Source organism: Pseudonaja textilis, chromosome 3 (assembly GCF_049901715.1).
Source record: "Pseudonaja textilis isolate UNSWEBS1 chromosome 3, rPseTex1.2, whole genome shotgun sequence".
Taxonomy (NCBI): domain Eukaryota; kingdom Metazoa; phylum Chordata; class Lepidosauria; order Squamata; family Elapidae; genus Pseudonaja; species Pseudonaja textilis.
This window is the reverse complement of record NC_141992.1, coordinates 108,083,120-108,101,298: the sequence shown is the minus strand read 5'-3', so window position 1 is coordinate 108,101,298 and position 18,179 is coordinate 108,083,120. Positions and strand designations below refer to the sequence as shown.

At 43.7% G+C, this 18,179-nt stretch overlaps 1 protein-coding gene across 1 annotated transcript in view; it reads left to right on the top strand.

Annotated features, from left to right (window-relative positions):
- Window positions 1-18,179, top strand: part of ARAP3 (ArfGAP with RhoGAP domain, ankyrin repeat and PH domain 3) — a 185,556-nt gene that overhangs the window by 44,015 nt on the left and 123,362 nt on the right. Inside the window, exons 11-14 of the mRNA XM_026718719.2 lie at window positions 7,990-8,189; window positions 10,033-10,118; window positions 10,598-10,780; window positions 13,217-13,361. Coding sequence (XP_026574504.2) covers window positions 7,990-8,189; window positions 10,033-10,118; window positions 10,598-10,780; window positions 13,217-13,361 — 614 coding nt within the window. The remainder of the gene's footprint in view (window positions 1-7,989; window positions 8,190-10,032; window positions 10,119-10,597; window positions 10,781-13,216; window positions 13,362-18,179) is intronic.

The window sequence follows — 18,179 nt, the reverse complement described above, 5'->3', positions numbered from 1 at the left end:
ATTGTTTATTTGACAGGGGAAGAAAGAGAAATGGAAAGAAATGAAGAAGGAAAAAGAACTAGAAAAGAAGAACAGCAATGTACAGGAAGTCCTTGACTTATGATTGTGATAGACCCTGCCTATTATGGTCATAAATCATAATGATCATTAAGCAAGGAGCCCATGTGATTGCCTTGCTTAATGACCACAACCCATGTTCTCCCTGTAGTGATTATTAAATGGAGCATGGGATATCTGAGAAGTGGGGGTGACCCTGGGAGCTCTAGGTCTGTAGTATAACAACTCCTCAACTCATACATGGCCTGCTCTGGGCCTCCCAGTGCTTTCCTCACTCCCTGAATAGAATACCTTTATTGTCATTGCATCCTGTGAATACAATGAAATTTGAAAGCTACTCCAGCACAGTGCCTCAAACACCACAACACAATCATACTACAGAGTATTTAATAATAATAATAATAATAGTAATAATAATAATAATAATAATAATAATAATAATAATAATAATAATAATAATAATAATAGGACTAAATCACAAATGCATGAATGTTTGATTCAAGACAATTACTGCCTTGGAAAAGAAACTGTTTCTCAATCTATTAGTCCTCATTTTAAGACACCTATAACACCTCCCTGATGGTAACAGTACGAAATATGAATGTCCAGGATGAAAACAGTCTGTGGAGATTTTTAGTCCTCTAGAGAGGAGTCTGGTCTTCGCAATCTCTTCCAAAGAAGAAAGAGAGCAACCGATGATTTTTTGTGCTGTGTTTATAACTCTCTGGAGCATCTTCTTATCCACTGCAGAGCATCTAGCATACCACACCATTACACAGTGTGCCAAAATGCTCTCGATGGTAGAACGGTAAAAAGTAATCAGCAACTTCTCACCCAGTCCACTCTTTTTCAGCAACCTCAGAAAGTGCAGGCGCTGTTGGGCCTTCTTTGTGTGGCCATAGTGTGGACCGACCAAGATTGTTGGAAATATGAGTTCCTAGAAATTTAAAACTATGAACTCTTTCAACACAGTCTCCATTGATATATAATGGGAGAGGCTCTGTTTGCATCTTCTGAAATCTATAATCAATTTTTTGGTCTTTTTGATGTTCAGGGTAAGGTTATGACTCTTGCACCACAAGACCAGTCTGAGAACCTCTGACCGTCTCGTCTCCTCCTGATATAAGTCCCACCAAGTAGTGTCATCTCCAAATTTTATTATAGAGTTAGTGGGACAAGAGGGAGTGCAGTCGTAGGTGTAGAGTGAATACAAAAGGGGGCTCAGCACACAGCCCTGTGGAGAGCCAGTGCTGAGAGCAAGAGTGGAGGAACAATAGCTGCCAATCCTAACGGTTTGGGGTCTGTTAGTAAGAAAGTCCCTTATCCAACAGCAGATGTGAGAGGAGAGGCCCATTTCCAGCAACTTCTTAATCAGTACATCAGGAATGATGGTATTAAAAGCTGAGCTGTAATCAACGAAAAGCATCCTTACATAGCTCCCACTATGCTCCAGATCAGGGGTCGCCAACCTTTTGGATCTCAGGGACCACAAAACTTATACTTTTAAAACTGAGGACCACTAATACGAATTTTTTTAAAAAGCTAATATATTTAATATAATTTTTATATTAAATATGAATGATAGATAGATAGATAGATAGATAGATAGATCGATCGATCTTTGGTTATTCAGGTTTTTTCCCGCGTAAAATTGGAAGTATCTAGGCGACGTTTCGATGAAGTCTCATTCATCATCTTCAGGCTTATGTCTTCAGCTTTGTGCTTCTCGGAGTAAGCACAAAGCCTAAGTAAGCACAAAGCCTTTACTGCAAGAAGCACAAAGCCGAAGACACAAGCCTGAAGATGATGAATGAGACTTCATCGAAACGTCGCCTAGATACTTTCAATTTTATGCAGGAGAAAACCCGAATAACCAAAGATCCACATACAAATACCCGCGAAAACCTCAGAATATATATATATATATACACACACACATACATACATACATACATATATTCATATACACACACATACATACATGATAAACACACACACACACACACACTTACTTATTTAATTATAACAAAAATGGAAATGCTTAATGATAACAAAATAAAACGTTCCCGGTTGGAAGCCTCCCACCACCTGGCACCTTCCAAAGAGACAGAAGAGCGGGTGGGGTTTTGTGTGTGTGTGTCTGAGCTAAGTGGCCTCAGGGCAACTGCCGCTGGGAGAAGCAGAGGCAGAAAGAGGGCTTTGCTCTCCTTGGGGGGCAGCACCCCTTGGCTGCCACTCCAAGGGCTTCTCAGCAGGCATCTGCCTGCAGAAGGACTGCTGCTCTTGATGATTAATTGGGGGATGGGAGGGAGAGAAAGTGGGAGCTCCTTTCAGATCCTGGGTGGAGGATTGAGAGGCTCAGATCTGCAGCCGAGGAAAAGCTGGGGGGAGGGGTTCTTCCAGCATCACCTGAAGACCGGCAAGGAAACGTGTCCCTGGGGGCACTTCGCTTGCTTTAGAACTTTGCTGCTAAACCCAGCCACAGCCAGTGATTATTTGGGGGTGGGGAGGGAGAGAGAAAGCATCTCTTGCATTACCAGGGGAAGAAAGGAGACGAAACAAAGTTCACTCTTTCACTGAGACCTACAAAACGCCAATCTACCGTGTTCCAGGAGTTCTTCGAAATAATCAAACACTTCCACTTGCAGTTCCCATGCTTCCCGGCTCAGGTCTCTGAGATGCATGCTCCCACACATGGTGGCGGTGGCCACAACAGTCCCCTCCCCTAGCACCCACTTTCAGCTCTCCCCATTAGTTTTCTAGCTTTGAATTGCTCCCGGCTCTCTCTTTTTCCTCCCGTCCACCCACGTGCAAGCAGGAAAGGAAACAGAGACAGAGCCATGCACAGCTCTCCCCTTTTCCAGCCCTTGCTGCCTCTCCCAACATCGAAGCCTCGGAAACGCAGGCAAAGCCGCCATAGCAGTAGCGCCCTGAAACGCAGGCAAAGCCGCCACAGCAGTAGCGCCCTGAGTTGTTTGCTTCTCTACTACTGCCTTCTCCTCCTCCAGCACCTCTTCCTTCTCTGGGTAGGGCGATTGTTAACTGACCGAGCATGCTAAGGCAACTCAGCAATTCAAAGCTAGAGAACTAATGGAGAAGAGCTGACAGCAGGTGCAGGGGGAGGGGACTGCAGTTGCCATCACTGCCAGGTATAGGAGCTGGTTGGCACGTGCATCTCAGGGGGCCTGACTCCGGGGTCCCTTGGAGAGCCGGGAGGCACAAGCACTGCACAGCCCAGATTAATTGCTTTTGCGGCCCAATTCTTCTGCAGCCCACCAAAAGTTTTCCACGGCCCACCAGTGGGCTGCAGCCCACTGGTTGGCAACCACTGCTCTAGATAGTCCAGTGCAACATGGAGAGCCATGGCAATAGCATCCTCTGTGGATCTGTTATTCCGATAAGCAAACTGGTATGGGTCAAGGGTCGATGGGAGGCAATCCTGTATATATTTTAAGACCAATCTCTCAAAACACTTCATGATTATGGGTGTGAGAGCTATTGGTCTATAGTCATTTAAAGTATCAGGAGAGGGCTTTTGGGGAACTGGAATAATAATGGAAGTTTTGAGGCAAGATGGAACAATGGCTTGTGTGAGAGAAAGGTTAAAAATATTTGTAAACACACCTGTGAGCTGGTCAGCACATGCTTTGAGTACCTTCCCAGGTACCCCATCAGAGCCAGCAGTCTTCTTCACATTCACTGCTCTAAGCACCCGCTTCACATCATACTCTCGTACTCTGTAAACAGTTGAGTACTGGTGGTTTGTAGAGGTGATGTGTCTGAAGACCTATTCAGTTCAAATCAGGCAAAGAAGCAGTTCAGTTCTTCTGCCAGTGATGCGTCCTTATTGATCAATATGGGATTGCTGCCCCTGTAATTAGTGATGTGTTCAATGAAGCATCCAATGCTTCACTTATCCCCCCACAGTGAATTTCCCCCAGGGCTTGGGCCTGCTTCCCTCCCTACTGGGTCCCATGCCCTTCTCCCTATCCCCCATTATAGCTCAATCCGTTTACCTTCTCTGTAGATCTCCTTCAGGGAGCACCTGATCCACTGCACAGCCTTTCTATATATAGACCATGTGATGCCTTCCTGGAAGCAGGCATTACATTGGGAGCAACCACAATTCATTGGGGCTACTTTGAAATAGCACTCAGTTTCAACACATGCCTTGGGACCTCCATACTGTAAGGGAGTCTGCAGAGAACCAGCAGGGCAGGATTGGGGAAGATGTGTGAGAGGACTAATGAAGTGTACTTGTGGATGGTTGACAAGGAGATTACGAAGGGCACAAATTTTGTTCAATTGACTGTGGAGGTGGTACCATGACCAAAACCTAAGCAGGCTTTGGTCTCTAGGTTTCCATCCTGGAAAAATGGCTGCCCAATCTTTTCTTGAAGATCTCCAGCTATTTTGACCTACTCTTTCTGTTCCTGCAAAAAGCAAATCTCCAAAACTATTGATTGTTTTCTGCTTTGATAGTTAGTGCCTCTGCAGAATAAAAGTCATAGAATCATAAGGCTGGAAGAGACCTTGAAAGTCTTCTAGTCCAACTTCCTGCTCCTGGCAGGCAGCTCCAGTGATGGAGCATTCAAAACTCTGTAGGCAAGCTATTCCATTGATTAATCATTTTCAGTATCAGGAAATTACTCTTTAATTCTAAGTTGGATTTCTCTTTAACAAGCTTTCACCCATTGCATCTTGTCCTGCCCTCAGGGGTTTTGGAGCCATGATGGCAGTGTTAGAATGCAATATTCTAGGTGTCAGTGTTACAAGTAACAACCTTCAAATTAAAAGACTCCAAGCCTGTCATCTTCTCAAAGATCCATTTCATTAGAGATGTCATATTGGCACATCTGAGGAAAACCCGAATCTGAGATTTCCGGGTTTCCCCTAGCCCAAAGAGAATCCAAAATCCAACCCCTGCACCCAATAGTTCATCACATGATCCAATCATTACATTGTTCCATCTGGAGACTATCCCCAGGCCTCCCATCCAGGTGCAGAGTAACATGTCCTTGACTCTCTGAGAAAGGAATATTGTTGTGGCTATTCTTCCATCGCTCCTTGAAATCCCACTCCCATATTCCCAAGCACTGAATATGGTAGCCCAGAAGCCTCAAAGAAAAATGGCTTCCAAGATGAGAGGAGGCTTATTCTGCCCACAGGAGGGTTCTATCCTAACAGGGCTTGAGATTAATCCAGCCTTTCATCCTTCTGAGGCCAGTAAAATGAGGATCCAAATTGTTGAGGGACAATATGCTGACTTAGTAAACTGCTCAGAGAGTGCTGTAAAGTGTGATAAAGCAAATACATTTTGGAGTATGATCCATATTTTAATACAGAAAATGTTGAAAATGACGATAAAGATGAAACCAGAAATTTTCCTTTTGTGTCTAATGGAGAAAAAAATTGGAACTTTGTTACTATATACATTCAGCAAGACTATTGTATGCACAAAAATGGAAGGACACTTCGATTCCTACCATGGACAAATGGTTGCAGAAACTGATGGAGTTGGCTAAAATGGCAAAACTGACTATTTTGATTAAAGAAAAGAATATGTGCTTTTGTTTCCACATGGAGACTGCTTCTGAAAGCAGTGCTTAAAGTGGAAAAGAATGAAACTTTGATTTTGGGTTTTACTGATTAGACTGATAGATTCTTATAGAAATGGCTAGTTTATATTATTATGAAAAAACAAAAAAATGTGATTTGATGTTAATGCATTATTTTACTGCAACAGAGTCAGAAGTCAATGCTTCTTTTTATTTTTCCTAATCCTTCTTCACTTTTCTTCTCCCCCTTCCTCTCCTATTTACTTTTGTAATTTGTATTTTATTTCATCTTATAACTCAATAAAAATGTTAAACTAGAGAATGCTGTAAAGCATTATGGGGTGGTATATAAGTCTAAGTACTATTGCTAATGCTATTACTGTTAGTTGACCCCCTATTATGTCACCCCTAATCCTTCTCTTTGAAAGGCTAGTATCATGGATCTATCCCCAGATCAAATTCAGTGGAGGAGGGTAAATTTGAGTCTGCAGAGGAAAGTGCGGATCTTAGTATTGATCAGGATTGGGGCTCAGAGCTTGATAAAGTAGCCTCTGCTGGGTCAATCGGATTAGCAACAGGCTGAGCAACAGGCTGAATGAAATGAACCGCAGCTGCAGCAAGTTGTCCAGGAGGTTCCAGCCAAGGACTGGGAGAAGGTGCAACAGGTTAGCAATGAGGAGGAGGTGGAATCCACACCTCCTCATGATACAAGGATACATAGAACAGAAAGGAAATGGGCACAATGCTGGTCAGCCAGACTATTCATGAGGAGGCAATCTTGTCTCATGAAGGGCCGCACCAGCATTGCCTACTTAACCCCACCCAAGGAATTAAGTATTGCTGGAGCAATGTGTCCAGTTCTGTGTCTTGTATCCTGGCCTATTTGACTCCTGGACTGCTTTCCTAGACTTTGTGTGTGCCCATTGGACTCTGTTACCCAGTGACTCTTGCTGTACTGAGCTTGGAATCTGGACCTGTGCAACAGAGGTGCTTTCTGAGGACCTGTTTGGGGGGGGAGGGGTGTAAACCACCTGTAGAAGTATTGCTATATATGGGGGGGGGGGTGTTGCAGCACAGCTAGACATCTAGTTTCCTTAACTGTTCAACATAGAGTTTAGTTTCTAGACTCCATATCTTTATTGCTCTTCTTGTCACATTTTCTAGAGTCTCAGCATCTTTTTAAATATCATGATGACCAGAACTGGACACAATATTCCAATGTGGCCACACTAGTGCAGTTTAAAATGATACTATCACTTCTTGTGATCTTGAAACTATTCCTCTGTTGATGCAACCTACAGCTGCAATGCTTTTTTGGCAGCTGCAGCATACCTAGATCCCTTTCATAGTTTCTATTGTTGAGCCAGGTATTGCCTATTCTATACCTGTTCCTTTGATTTTTCCTGCCTAAATGCAGAAGCTTTTCTCACCACTGAACTGCATTTTAATTGGATAGAACCTAATGCTGGAGTCTCTGTCATCCAAAGTGGTAACAATTCTCACAACTGGGTGTCATCTGTAAATTTGATGAGCTTTCATTCTCTCTCATCTAGATCATTAATGAAGGTGTTGAAGAATATTTCCCCAAAGCAGAACCCTGAGGTACCCCACTGCATACTTCCCTCCATGTAGATGTAGTTATATTGAGGACTACCCACTGAGGATTTTCCCACGTCATTATAGTTGTACTTTTAAAGTTGTAGCAAAGTTTCAGCAGAATCTCATCTGCCATCATCAGGCTTCTATATCATCAGGCTTCTGTATTCAATACAGAAGCCTGATGATGGCAGATGAGATTCTGCCGAAACATTGCTACAACTTTAAAAGCACAACTATAATGACGTGGGAAAATACCCGAACAAAGCTGAATACCATACATGTAAGTACCCGCGAAAACTTAAGAAATACACACACACACACATTATTCCTCTGATGATGTCAGATTCATACAAACATCTATATGTTCTGTGCATCTGCATCTGGGAGGAACATCTTCCTGCATAGATTCATACAGTACTTGTGTTGGTTTCCATATTTTCTTCCTGCAGAAGCATATGATTATGATCTAACATAATTTGAATGACATCAGGAGAGCTGAATGCTCTGTGACTGAATTGGGATTTTATTCTCTCCGACCTGAGACAGGAAATTAATGCACATTGTAGAAATTCATCAGCTTGGTTGGAATGCCAAAGCATTTCAGATATTTAGCATGTAAACACAAATACAAGGTTAGTCAGTTTCCTTTGTATACTAATGGATAATTTGTCAAATTATTACATCCCCAGCATCAACCATGAAATGAAAAACAAAGTATTTATAATAGTGTTGCTTTTTGATTAGGTCTTTCATCATTTCATGCATGTTCCCTTAGTTTTGGAGCTGAATCTGACCGACAGAAGCAAGAGTGGATGGAAGTGCTTCAGAACTCTATTGCTGAAACTTTGTATGATTATGAGGTAGCTGAGAAGATCTGGTCTAACAAAGCTAACAGATTCTGTGCTGACTGTCATGCACTGAGTCCTGACTGGGCTTCCATCAATTTGTGTGTGGTGATCTGCAAGCACTGTGCAGGTATATATATATATCTGTGTATATGGCACTTTTTGTGGCAAAATATCAAAACTTCTCCCCACTTATTTAACAGAACACTTATGATAACCAATTGCTATTTTGAAGGAGAAATACTAATCTTTCCAACAAGATGTTACAATGCCAATTGACAATTACATAACCTCCATATTAGAGGAGGTTGTACATTTAAAGATAATTGCAATATGGTAGATTATTTTTGAAGATATCCCTTTATAATTTTTCTCTCCCCCATCCCATATTTTAGCCAGCATGGAAAATAAGCAATTATTTGTTCTCCTCAAGAATGCCTATGTACACATTAAAAATTATGGGTGTTGCATATTATGTTCTGAAAAAAAGTGACAAACATCAGAATAAATAGCATGCAATGTTCTGAGGAAAGTGCAGAAAATAAAGGTAGTAGGTAGCAGTCTGCTAAACTTTTATAATATTAGACAATATGGTATCAACAGTAGAGACCTTCAAGTTTCTGGGTTCTATAACCTCCCAGAATTTGAAATGGACATATAACATTAGATCCATCATTAAAAAGGCACAACAAAAATGTCCTTCCTGACATCAGCTCAAAAAGTTGAGTGTCCAAGGAGCTGTTGATATAGTTCTATAGAGGAATTATTGAGTCTGCCGTTTGTACTTCTATAACCATCTGGTTTGATACAGCAACAAAACAGGACAGGTATAGACTTCAATGGATAGTTAGGGCTGCAGAAAAAACAATTGCAACCAACCTGCCTTCCACTGACACATATATTATATAAGTCAGAAAGAGGGCTGAGAAAATATCTATACCCATCACATCCTGGACATGAACTGTTTCAATTCCTTGTCTCAGGACATTATAGGGCATTGCATGCTAAAATAATTAGACACAAAGACATTTTTTTCCTTCATGCCATCACTCTGCTGAACATCTAATGAGCTCAGTACTATCTTATGTCTAAGGATATTTATCCATGTAGTATAGGTGTATTACTATTATCTTCTCATCTTTTCTACTACCTTTTCCATTAGTATTTTATGATTATATACTTTGTTGTTTGTATCTACACTGAGAGCTTATGCACCAAAGACAAATTCCTTGTGTGTCCAATCACACTTGGCCAATAAAGTATTCTATTCTGTGGGAAACCCATTGAAATTATTCTGAAATAAATCATAATCAACAGGAGAAAAAAATTATATCTACATTTTATTCTTTATTATTTTTGTACTTGTGTTTGCCCAGAATGATTCTAGAAAAACCCACTTACAAAAGTGACATTTCCATGTAATAAGTGATATATAAGCTCATGTAGAACAGGGGTGTCAATCTTGATTTCATTGAGGGCCACATCAGGGCTGTGTTTGACCATGGGGTGCTGGGGGGCATGGCCAGGGTAGGCGTGGCCAGCTTGATGTCACTCATCAAGGCTCTCTTTTCAGCCGTGATGTCCTCCTGGAGCCACTGCCAGCAAAAACAGAGCTTCATTTTTGCTGGCAGAAGATTGCAGGAGGCTGTTGTAGCTGAAAACAGTCTGGGCAGGCTGCACATAGCCTCCCCAAGCTCCTTTTTCACTTGGAGAGGGTTGCAAGAGGCCATCACGGCCAAAAACAGAGACCAGGAAGGCTGCATACAGCCTTCCCAAGCTCTGGTTTCATTGGCTGTGGGATGGATCTGGCCCTCAGGCCTTGAATTTGACACCCCTGATGTAGAAGGAGATTTATATATCCTGAGATAAGAACTTCCTTTTGATCTGATTCTGAGTTTGAATCCCATGAAAATTGCGGTGAGATGCATGTATACCCTTTGGAAATTCTTGTGTCTCTTTTTCTATATTTACAGGTTTGCATCGGAGCCTGGGTTCCAGGATTTCTAAGGTGCAGAGTCTGAAGCTGGACACAAGTATTTGGAGCAATGAGATGGTCCAGGTATGAAGTTTTTTCCAAAGATCTAGCATTGGGAAGTGATACAATCAATCTGAAATTTTAGAATTGCCCAGGTGTGGAAAAGTGGGATTGAAAAGGTATACACTGGGATTTATCCAGGAAGAGTTCCCCAATCACTCTGTGTTGGCATCCCAGTGCACGGGGGGTGGGGAGGATTATGGTTTTATGTGAGGGGCAGGTGCGTGCAGGCATGCACTGATTCATTTGTGTGAATAGGAGGCACTGACACCCACCGCTAATGTGAGTGGTGTTGTGAGTGCTGGTGCTTGCCATTTGCATGAGCCAGGCATTGCACACATATGTGTGCATGCTGGCCTGCCACTCACATGGCCCATTTGCAAATAGGCCACAGATTGGGGATCTGGATCTAGGATGAGATATATTTCTTTAATATATAGAGTGTTTTTGTTCATCCAGTGTCATAGTTCTCTAGTGTAATTTTATTGCTGTCTTCTTTAAAGCTGTTCATCATGCTAGGGAATAGGCAAGCAAATAAATTTTGGGCTGCACACCTCCCAGCTTCTGAAGTCTTGTATCCTGATGCTAACACTAAGCAGAGACAAGATTTCATCATCAATAAATACCGCTATGGATGCTTCCGCATGCTACACCCTCAATATAACAGTCAAGAAAGCATTCTGCAGGTATGTATTTATGCATTGAAGAATTTTTCTTCAACATCTCATAGAATTAGAAATTACAAAATAACACAATAACGGAGTTGGAAGGAACCTTGGAGATCTTTTTGTCCAACCCCTTGCTCAGGAAGGAGACCTATACCATTCCAAATAAATGGCTGTCCAATTGCTTAAAAAACCTCCAGAGATGGAGCTTTCACAACTTCTGGAGGGAAGCTGTTCCACTGATTAATTGTTGTTTCGCTGACATGAAATTTCTCCTTATTTCAAGGCTGGATCTCTATTTGATCAGCTTCAGTCCATTACTTCTTATCCTGCCCTCAGGTGCTTTGGAGAATAGGTTCACCCCTCCTCTCTGCGATAGTCCCTCAAGTATTGGAAGACTGATATCATGTCAACCTTAATCTTTCTGTTTGTTAGACCAGATATGCCTAGTTCCTGCAACCATTCATCCGTTTCATCTCCAGTCTCCTAATAATCTTTGTTGCTCTTCTCTGCAGTCCCTCTAGAGCAGCGTTGTTAAACTCACAGCCCATGGGCCAGATGCGTCACACAATGGCCATGCCCACCCCCATTTTAGTGAAGGGGGAAAAGTCACAACACATCATGTGATGACAATATGACACCACGAGTTTGACCCCCTGTTCTAGAGTCTCAAAGAATGAATTAAGCAGTTTTTCTTTCTCCCTGCTACTCTCCTCTCATTGCCACATTTTCCCATTAGTAGACCAATTGGTTCTTCAACTTCCTTCTTGTTTTTTCCATGTAATAATAATAATAATAATAATAATAATAATAATAATAATAATAATAATAATAATAATAATTGTCATCATTGTCATTGTCATTGTTGTTGACATTTGTTGCAAGTTTGTGATAAATCCTTTCTGGGCCTTGCTTTCCTGATTTTATCTTTGAAGATTTGATTATTTGCTCCTATTCTTCTTTATTATATGTCCTTGTTTCCATTTTTCATACTTGTCTTCTTTATCTATTTATTAGACAGTTCTTTATATAAACTTTCTGGTTTCATCTAGAGTCTCTTATTTTTCTTTCTTAGTGGTATTGTATTAGACTGGGCTTTTTATAGTCTCATTTTTCAGAGTTTCCCAAGCTGCTTGAGTTCTTTACCCCCTTTTCATCCATGAAATCCTTCCTGAGTTCTTTCCCTAAATTTGTTGAAATCGGCTTTCTTGAAGTCTAAACCACTACTTTGACTTTGCTCTATTGCATGTGCCTACATTATATTGAATTCCAATATGACATGACCACTCTCCCCTGAGGTTCCTGGAACTTCAATCTTCTGTATAATTTGATCTCCTATCATGGTCCCATTGGATCCTGGTTTGGAGGAGGAGAAGGAGTTGGATCCATCTGATGGGGATGGCATGGCTCCCCTGGAATGTCTGGAGAGTCCCAGAATTGAGGACAATGCTATCACAGGCTCCTCAGGTATTGGGGGGTGGGGGTTGACTGAACAGAGAGCTGCCTATCCTCACAGACACAGGGTAGGATTGGCTGCAGACAGGCAGTGGTGCTGAGAGGCAACAGATCTCTTCTGATGAGGAAGAACTGTCTCCACCATTCAATCTGAGCACACAGAGAATAGAACAAAGGCAAGCTGAAAGGAGGTCTGCAAGGCTGCTCAGGAGAAGTTCGCCCCGCCCCTCTTCCCAAGGAACACCCACTGTAGCATGGGTTGACTTAAGGAGAAGCTGGGGGGAATATGTCTTTGTCAGGAACAATTGTTTGCTTTAGCTTATGCTCTCCTGGGTTTGGAAAAACTCAGCCTTGACTCGTGTTTCTCCCTGTGCTTTGTCTTTGCCTTGTGAACTGGCCTTTGGCCTTGTGGACTTGCTTTACCCTGTGGACTTCCCTTGCCCTTTGGACCTTGACCCTGGATGTTGCCCCATGAGCTTTCTCCTTGGACGTCCTCTCTGTCTTTGTGAATTGGTTTTGTTGTTTTTTTGGCTTTTGTTTGTGGAACTAAAGGTGGCTACCTTCAGGGAAGTGTGGGGTGGAGGCTTACCAGGCATTATAGGGCTCTTTGTTGTGGAATTTAATAGAGCAATAAAGGACTTGATTGATGCCTGCCTCTGCCTAGGCAACCTGGATCATAGCATCTCCAACTTGGTGCAGATTTTGTTTCACAGTTGATATCAGGACCATTACTATTTTAGTGTGGTTCCTGCGCACCTCAGATAACTGATTAACAAAAAGTTTGGTTGTGTGGTCTGTAGTATACACTTATGGCAATGTCATAGTGTTAGCTAAATAATATTAACTAAATTCACATGTACAAATTCTAATGCAGTGGTCAATCATGTTGCCATTATTACCTGAACAGTTGCATAATAGCTTTTCTTACAGTTTTTATTTGCAATTTGTGATATTCTAATAGGAACTTGATTATCTTGAGTAATTATTTTTTCCTTTTAATAGGCTCTATGTGCAGCTGTGTCTGGGCCAGGATTACTTAAAAAAATGGTGAATTTTTTTTCAAGCACCATAGAAGTTGAAATGGGAGGTAGCTGTGTTATTTGGAAAACTGAGCCCTTGTCCAGCAGTGTGCATACTCGTTATTCAGGTAACTACCTTATTCTATGCTCTACAAGTAGTCCTCAATTTATGATCATTCATTTAATAACTCTTAAATGGCACTGAAAAAAGTGACTCACACTTGCAACTGTTGCAGTGCCCTTGTGTTCATGTGATCAGAATTGAGGCACTTGATGACTGGCATCTATTACAACAGATATTTTCCACTATCACAACATTATAACAATTGAAGAATTCTGAGATCATTTGTGACCTTCCCAGGGGAGCTTCTAACAAACAATGTAAATGGGGGAAGGCAGATTTGCTTAACAACCACCATAAAAAAGGACATAACATTGGGCACAACTCACTTAGTGACCACACTGCTTAGAGGCAGAGCTTCCAATCCCAATTTTCATAAGTCAAGGACTCCTTGTATGAAGAAAACAGGATACAATCTTTTTGGACATAAAATTTTACTTCACTAAGTGTTATGTATTATCTTTTATTTTAAAAAATAATTTTTATTAAAAGATTTTGCAATGATGTTTCTCTACAGAAACATAGAAGAAGAGATAGAAAAGAACAAATATAAAAGTGTAAAAAAGGTAAATAACAAAAAGCAAGAAAAAGAAAGATATCTAAAGAAGCAACTTCTGATATTGTTTGCCGCAGTTACAAAAATGATAATCACCATCTCCACTGTTATATTTGAAGGGTTGGGCTCATAAAGACGAGAGACTCCGGTTCAGTAACAACAGCTCTTTATTTATCGGCAAGATTCAGCTCAAAAAAATAGCAGCCGCGGCGGCTCTTTTATAGAGCTTGCTAGGGCTCTAGCGGCCAATGACTTTGCTTTGAGTCTCCCGTGCTTGGTATTAACCAATTGTGGCAGAATCTTAGCAAGCCAATCACAATAGTCCGGGTTGACCAATCAGGTAGCAGTTAGTCAAACCAATAGGAATGCAGGGTTTCAAGTCTGTCGATATGGAACACCCCTCTCCTCTTGGTATTGTCCAAGGGGCGGGGTGACGTAGTTGTGTAGGTAGGCGGGTCTCCATTCCTGCCTACTTGACTTGCGCGCTTCATTTAGTCCCTGGTCGTCGGCCGGTTCAGATGGGCTCTGCGTCGCTCCCAACTCTCCTGATGGAACCGCCTGGAAGGGAGAGCTGGGCCTATAGCTGCGACTCCCGCCTGGTTCGCCCAGGTTGGTTGAGTCGCTCTCTCTGCTGCTCCCGCCTGGACTCTCTGGGCTGGTTGAGCTTGTCCGGCTACTCCTCTCCAGTGAAGCACCTGTCTGCAACGGCTCTGTATATTCAGGTGAGTTTGGTTGGTTTATTGTTTGGTTCCTGCTTGGGGGGTGTTCTGTTTGTATTGAGTTTTTTTCTTTTTCAATGTTCGGGGTCCCCCCACCCCTCTGATTTCTTTGTTAAGGTCTGTGCTGCCTAGCCTGGACCGTAGCTGGTCGATATGGCGCTTCCAGCTTCGCCCATTGGTGGTTTCTAGGTGGTATGACCTGGGTCCGGTTTTTTGGGTGATTCGTGCGGGTACCTAGAGGGAGTCCCCGGTGAAACTTTTTGCGAAAACGGTGTCGCCGATGTTCAATGCGCGATGTCGGCTGGTGGAGCCGGGGGTTTTCTCCGGATTGTAAGTGGGATGCAACCGGTCTAGTGGCGAGCGGAGTCTTCTGCCCTTAAGTAGTTCTGCTGGGCATTTGTTAGTGGTTGTGTTAGGCGTGATATGTTGTATGAGCAACCTTTTGTTGATTTTTTCTTGGATATTGCCATCCTCAATTTTTTGTATGGTTTTTTTTGTAAATTGAACCATCCGTTCCGCCCGCCCATTTGCCGCCAGGTGAGCGGGAGATGTCAATGCATGTCTGATGCCTCAGGCAGCTAGGTATTGTTCGAATGCCAGTGCGGTGAACTGTGGCCCATTGTCAGAGACTATCACATCTGGCAACCCGTGTGTGGCAAAGAGTTTGTTAAGTTTGGCTATGACGGCCTCTGTGGTTGTTTTTTTCATAGTGCAGACCTCCAGCCAATTTGAATAGGCATCTACGGTTATCAGAAAGGTGTGCCCATGAGTGGGGCCAGCGAAATCAAGGTGGATTCGGGACCAGGGGCCCCTGGGCGTTTCCCATTCCAGGGGTGGTGCTGGGGGGGGTGCATCACGTTTGTTGGCAACTGTTGCAAGCTGCGACCCATGTCTCAATCTGCTTGTCCATCCCTGACCACCAAGCATAACTTCTTGCCAGGGCTTTCATCCAGACGATGCCCAGGTGCCCTTCATGCAGCATTTCCAGCACTGTGGTTTGTAATGTTTCAGGTATCACCACCCAATCTCCCCAAAGAATGCACCCTTTTTGAGCAAAGAGTTCAGTTTGCCGGCTTCTGAAGGCTTTAAAACATTCGTCTTTATCATTTTCTGGCCAACCCCGTTCTACCCAACTTAAGACTCGCACCAGCTGCCTGTCTTTTTTTGTCTCGTGAGCAATGTCTGGCGCAGTGAGGAGTGGGCTGGGTATTTGGAGGGCTTGAGTGGTGGGTGCTGGGTCGTCTAGTATGTCCGGAAAGGGTGAGCGGCTCAAAGCATCGGCGTGCAAAATGTCCTTGCCGGGGCGGTGTATGAGCTGGTAATTATAGCGGCTAAGAACTCGGACCACCTTGTCCGGTGAGGTGAGAGGATGTTCAGGGTGGCCCTGTTGCCTGCCAATATGCCAAACAGAGGTTTATGGTTGGTAATAATTGAAAAGGTCCTACCGTAGACGTATTCGTGGAACCTTTTCACTCCGGAGATGATCGCTGAGGCTTCCTTGTCCAGCTGGCTGTAGTTTCTTTCCGGTTTGGACAGGGTTCTTGAAAAGAAGGCAATGGGTGCCTCTTTTCCGTCTGGTAAGGTGTGACTGAGGATTGCTCCTACTCCGAAAGGCGATGCATCGCATGTAATTGTTAGTGGTAGAGTTTCATTAAACTGGATGAGAACTGCGTCGGAAGTTAAGAGGTTTTTTATTTGTTGAAAGGCGTTTTCCTCCCATTTTCCCCAGGTCCAGCAGGCGGTTTTGTCCAATAGTCTATGCAATGGTTCCGCCACGGTCGCCTTTTGGGGTAGGAAAACATTATAAAAGTTAATGAGTCCTAAAAATGCCTGAAGCTCCGTTTTGTTTTTTGGTCTGGGGGCTTCCTTGATGGCTTTGAGGAGCAAGCTGGGGCTGTCATTGTCCATGATGGTGAGTGGCAATATGTTGGTGCGGCCTTTGAATGTGACTTTGAAGTGCCCGATGCCGGTAACGGGGATGCGGTTTCCCTGGTAGTCTCTGAGAATGAGCTTTTGGTCTCTTAGTTCGTGTCAGCGTATGCTGGGTATTAGGCGCTTGATGGTGTGCCAGGAGACCATGGTAGGATCCCGAATCTACCTCCATGGAGCACGGTTGGTTTTTGATGTTTACCGTCATGCGTACTTTTCGGGCGTCTATGGTTGAAGAATGGCCGATGACAATCGTTTGATGGGTTTCTTCTTTCCGCGGCGCCTCGTTGAAATGTTTAGTCCGGCTGTCTCGGCTCCATCGACTGTCAGTCTGGCGATCCCGATGCTTTGGGGGGGGTGCCGTCTCGTCGTCTAGGGCTGCCGCCTTGGCGCCGGGGACTGTCGTTGCGTTTATTTCGGCAAACTTTTGCAATGTGCCCCCGCTTCTCGCAATGCTGACAAATGGCGTCAAGGAAACGGTATTCAGAGTGGGGGTGATCGCCTCCGCATCCAGCGCACTGGAACCCTGACTTACGACCCCGCCAGTCTTGTCGATCGCGTTCTGATTGAAGCCGGTGGATTTCTTCCTCCTCGTAGTCGCTGTCAGAGGGGGATTCGATGTTGCCGTGGTGGGTGGAGGTGGTGTGTTTCTCCGGTGTCGAGGCTGTCTCACTGGCAGGATGGCGGTCGGTTGTATTTGATCATCACATCTGAGCCGCTGATTTGTGGGTAGCTTCTGCTGCAGTTGCTTCAGCTACGGCGTCAGCGAGGGAGATGCTACCTTTTGCCATCAGCTTGCTTTGTAGTGTGGGGTCTTTTAGGCTGAGGAAGACCCGATCTCGCATGGCCTCTTCTAGGTCTGTGAATCCGCACAACCCTCCTAGGTCCCTTAGATCAGCCACGAATTTGCTGATGCTCTCACCTTCGCGCTGGTCTCTTTGGTAAAAGTCGTGCTGGCGAATGAGTGTGGGTATGGCTGGAGCGTAGTGGTTTCGGAGGATGGGTGCGAGGTCGTCCCAGTCCATTGCCTTGACATCCGCGGGTTTTGCCAAAGCCTTGGCCATTTTAAAAACAGTGGGTCCGCAGTGTGTTAGGAATACAGCCCATTTCCAGTTGCCGTTAGCATCTTTCAGATTGCTGCATTCCAAGAACATTTGGAACCGGTCGATGTAGGACTCCCAGTCCTCTGTAGCTGGATTAAAAAGTGCGGGTGGCGTGGCGTTGCTGGCCATCTTGGTGGTTGCTGTGCGCCATTTGCCACGTGCTGGTTAGTCTCGTTGTCTTCTCAATCCCATCCTTGTCGCCAGTGTTATATTTGAAGGGTTGGGCTCATAAAGACGAGAGACTCCGGTTCAGTAACAACAGCTCTTTATTTATCGGCAAGATTCAGCTCGAAAGAATAGCAGCCGCGGTGGCTCTTTTATAGAGTTAGCCGGGGCTTTAGCAGCCAATGACTTTGCTTTGAGTCTCCCACGCTCGGTATTAACCAATCGCGGCAGACTCTTAGCGAGCCAATCACAATCGTCTGGGTTGACCAATCAGGTAGTGGTTAGTCGAACCAATAGGAATGCAGGGTTTCAAGTCTGTCGATATGGAACATCCACCTTCCCATTTCATAGTT